The following is a 4,354-nucleotide window of genomic DNA, read 5'->3' on the forward strand; positions in this document are numbered from 1 at the left end:
TTGGGCTGCGGGCCCCGTGCCTGCGGCGCCCGCCGCATTGCCGAACTGGAGATGCACCTGGCCCTCGCCAGGGTGAGTGGAGACACCCCACCCCGCATAACTCACCATGAGCTGAGATGAGTGCCCCAGAGAATCCCCAAGGCACTGCCACCCCCATTCTCCCCACAGATGATCCAGGCATTTGAGGTGCGGCCGGACCCCCGTGGCGTGGAGGTGACATCTGTGTCCCGCATCGTCTTGGTGGCTGACAAGCCCATCAACCTGGAGTTCATTGCTCGCCCGGGGGCACCCTGATTGCGTGTCCGCTCACCCCCACCCTGGGTGCTAAGTGGGGACCCCCACTGTCCCATGAAGACAGTCAGGGAGGCAAAACCACCCCAGCACCCACCCCCTGCCCAGCTTGGGCCGGGGGCCTCTCAGCCCCGCTGTGGGGAATATGGAGGGGATGAGGGATGCCCCCAAATCACCCCTGGGGCACTAGTATCCCACTACCCCAAATCAGCAGGAGGCTTGGGGAGCTGCTGTGCCTTTCACATGCCACGAGGGTTGCATCCCCCCATCCCGTGCCCAGCTGGGTTGTGTCAGGGACCCAGGAGCTTTGCCAAGGCGGGGGGGTGGTGGGAGGGGTGGGAAGCGGGGAGGGGGCTTGCAGCCTTTCGGTGTCTCCTTCATCCCGTCCTTATGTAGCTGTGTGTGGATCTGTGCCTGGAGCCAGGATGTCTGGGTCCTCTCTGAACAGCTGACCTTGGCCTCAGCCACTTCTCTGTGCCTCAGTTTCCCCCGTGCTTCCCAGGGAGGGTCGAGTGCTGGCAAGGGTTTGGGGTTTGCGCCTGGTCCCAAGGGATGGAGCCAGCCCTGGCCCTGGGCAAGCAGAGCAATAATGCAGCACATCACCCATGATGGGGAGGAAGCCTGTCACCACCTGGTACTGGTATCATGTCACCTGGCAGGGCCAGACAGCACAAGAGGGGTGTGGAGCACCCGGGACCTTTCACTATCAGCTGTTATTCCACAGAGATGCTGATACGGGGTCACAGGAATGGGGGCAGGACTCAGTCCAGGCAAAGCAAATGGAGGAGGATTGGCTTAGCTCTCCTCGTCCCCAAGCAAGGACATGGGGCTCATATCCAGGGCCATCACAGGAGCCCAGAGCTGGCAGTGGCCACAGGCAAGGGATGCAGTGCTGCTTGTCCAGGCTTCTGGAGGGCTGGGGTGTGGGGCACCCTCACTTTCCTGCAACGTGGGGATCCTGGCTGGACAGAGGGAAGCAGCAGGCAGAAACCTTGCTGGCACCAAGGCTGCCATCCCTGGGGTCTCCCCAAGGGGACCTGCATGCCTGCCATGCTGGAGCTTTGAAGGCTGCATGCCTCTCTTCCCCGTGCCCCTGGCTCTACTGACACAGGCAGAAGTGCCACCCTGTGACCATGTCACCCTCACTGGCATCCCAGGCTGAGCCCTGCTGAGCAGCCAGCACCTCCTCCCCAACCCAGCTCTCTCTGGAGGAGCCATGCCCAGCTGCTCCCCAGAAAGGCAAGGCGGCGGTTCCTGGAGCAGGCTGCTTTATTACAGCAAGGCTGAACAGACCAGCAAATAAATAAATACCCACCCCAAACCATGCACAGGGTCCCCGTGCGAGCGCCTGTCCTGGCACCAGCTCCAGCGCAGGCTGCACCTCTGCCAGGGCGCTCCAGCCCCATGTGACCCTACAATAAATAAGCCTGTGTGTGCAGCTGAGCCTACGCTACAGAGCACCGGGCGTTCATGACAGACCATGCTCACCGAGGAGGGCAGCTGCGGCAGAGGCACTCGAATCCGGCAGTAGCATGGGAACAGGGTGGCCAAGTTCCCCGGGGCCTTGCAGGGCCATGCAAGTCCTATGCCCAGCTGTGGGCATGGCACAGCTCCTCTGGCACAGCACCCACTGAGCACCACCATGTGCTCACTGGCAGAGGACATCCCCGAGCCCCCTTTTCTCCACTCCCTGCCTCCCCAAGGACAGCAGGATCTGGCCCCAGACTCAAGACGAGCCCCAGGACCGCTGTGAGCAGGCAGGTCCTCCTCATGGAGAGCCTCTGGGGCCTGAGCCTTCTTCCACAGCCCCAGGGCCATACAAGAGCCCCCCAAGATGGATGAGACCACGGCGCTTCCCTGGTGTCTTCAGAGCGAGGCTCGGTCAATGCCTGCAGGGCAAGAGAACATGGGAGCCCATAACCCCCACTCTGGCGGGCACTGGCACTGGGCTGGGCACTCTGTGGCACAACTCTCCTCAGTGGACAGTGGGGTCTTGCCTCCATCTCTGGCTTGGATGTAAGCCCTGGGATAGGACTCGGGGGGCTGGCCCAGAGGGGCTCCCTAGAGATCCTGACAGAGTCACCCCCATGGGCACCAGGGATGGGTGAGCAAAGGCACCAAACCGGGGAAATTACAGGGGTCCTGTTTGTGGTGTGGTTATCACACACCACTTCCAGTCCCCTTCTGTGCGATGCAGCTGGGCACTGCTTGGGGGGAACTGGTGGGCATGGGGCTGTCCCAAGCCCATTCCCCACCACCACACCAAAAAAGCATCATTACCTTTGGGAAGCAGCTGTGCACCAGGGCCATCTTCCCCTCCCCATTTCACCCCTAAATGGGTGCCAGCAAACATGCCCACCCATTGCCAGCGAGGACTCACCAGGCAGTGGGTGAGCGGAGCCAGGTGCAGTCAGCCGGGCAGCATGGTCCCAGCACGGCCCCAGAGTGGACCCCACCACTGGAGCAAGCAGTTTCGGGGCTGCCACAGGTGGAGGGTGTGGAGGGCTCTGCTAGCCATGGGCCGTGGGTTGGCCACACTGTGCACATGGCTAATGGTGGGCAGCATGTCCAGGGTGTGCGAGTGGGGGTCTGTCCCCTCTGTGTCCCCTGGGAATGGCATTGGAGGGGCTCAGGTCCTGGGATAGGGGCTTTGAGGCTAGATCAGAAAAGGGCGTTTGTCTTACAGTGCATCGCACCCCAAAACTCTCATCCAAACCAAGTCCAGGGACCTGCAAAACCTGCATTCCACATGCTGCCTGGATGTGGGTCTGAGTGTCTCCGTGGCAGATGCCTCCAACCTTCCTCAGACACCAGGCATCAGGACCCCAGATGGGATCCCCTGTAATCATTATGTCCCCAAGGAAAAACAGCACCTGAGTCCTGACATCCCCACTTGGGCACCCAGTGCCACCCTGCTGGACCCCACCCCCAACCTCCTCCATCCCCCAGGACCAGTTTGGTTGAGGTGGAGGCTGGTGATCCAAGCAGGGAGGTGAGGAGGTGTGGGTGACTCAGTGGCGGGGAGGGGACTGGTGCACAATGGCGGGGGATGGCGCCTACCTGAAGTGGAGAGAAATGGAGGGTGCAAGTGGAGAAAGACGGAGCATCGCAGGCTAAGAGTTAAGAGCATCAATACCTGCAGGAGTGAGCACAAGGGCCTGGAGGATGTCAGAGAGGGAGACGATGCCCCGCGGGTACATGTTCTCGTCCACTAGAACCAGGCGATGGACCTGTGGGCACAGGGAGAGCATCACAGGCAGGTCAGGCAGCGGGCAGGGGTGGCTGGTGCTGGCACAAGGCACCTCAGCCACTCACCTGCTCCTTGGCGATGCGGTCAATGATGTCCTCCATGGTTTCATGGGGGTAGCAGGTGAGGACCCCCTCCAGGCAAACGGTGCGTTGCCGCAGCGCCTCCCGCACACTGATGTCCAAGTTGTTGTAGGTCTTTTGGGCTGCCAGGTGCTGCAGGACAGGTGGCCCTACTCAGCACCCTAACATGTCCTCGCATCCCCTTGTGCTAGCACAGCGGGGGACACCAAGCCCCGGGGATGCACAGGACAGATGTGCAGTGGCACTTGCGTGCCGCTGCACGTGGGGTGGGTTTGCATGGGCCCAGGCATGCGATGGGGGGCTACATTCATGCCCGGGCATGCAAACAGACAGAGTACTCACAATGACATCGAACCGGGAGTAGAGACCAACCACCTGCCCTGCAAGGAGAGACAGTGCAGGGGCTGGTGATGGGGCCCTGGGGACCATCCCACTGTGATCCTCCCCCTGCACCCCAAGGGGCAGCCCGAAGGCCAGGAAGGGGGTTTTGGGTGGGAATGGGGCCAGAGCCGCTTTCAGAGGGAGATGGGAGATGGGTTGCTGGTCCCCTCCTCAAGTACCGGCATCATTGATGACTGGCAAGGCAGAGACACGGCGGTCCACGAAGATCTCCAGGGCAGCATAGATCGGGGCAGTCTCGGGCACTACGGCCACGTCACGGAAGGTGCCAATACACAGGTCCTGCACCGTTTTCTTCAGGAAAAGCGGCTTGGGGACGGTGGGGGCCTGGGGT

The 4,354-nt window shown here is 61.7% G+C and overlaps 1 protein-coding gene across 1 annotated transcript in view; it reads right to left on the reverse strand.

Annotated features, from left to right (window-relative positions):
- Positions 1-3,404: 3,404 nt before the first annotated feature.
- Positions 3,405-4,354, reverse strand: part of LOC104498693 (5'-AMP-activated protein kinase subunit gamma-3-like) — a gene marked incomplete at its 5' end in the record, with an annotated part of 2,579 nt that continues 1,629 nt past the window's right edge. The window contains 4 exons of the mRNA XM_010142105.1: positions 3,405-3,521; positions 3,607-3,753; positions 3,964-4,001; positions 4,182-4,347. Coding sequence (XP_010140407.1) covers positions 3,405-3,521; positions 3,607-3,753; positions 3,964-4,001; positions 4,182-4,347 — 468 coding nt within the window. The remainder of the gene's footprint in view (positions 3,522-3,606; positions 3,754-3,963; positions 4,002-4,181; positions 4,348-4,354) is intronic.

The sequence above is a fragment of the Buceros rhinoceros genome, unplaced genomic scaffold (genome assembly GCF_000710305.1).
Source record: "Buceros rhinoceros silvestris isolate BGI_N320 unplaced genomic scaffold, ASM71030v1 scaffold31918, whole genome shotgun sequence".
Taxonomy (NCBI): domain Eukaryota; kingdom Metazoa; phylum Chordata; class Aves; order Bucerotiformes; family Bucerotidae; genus Buceros; species Buceros rhinoceros.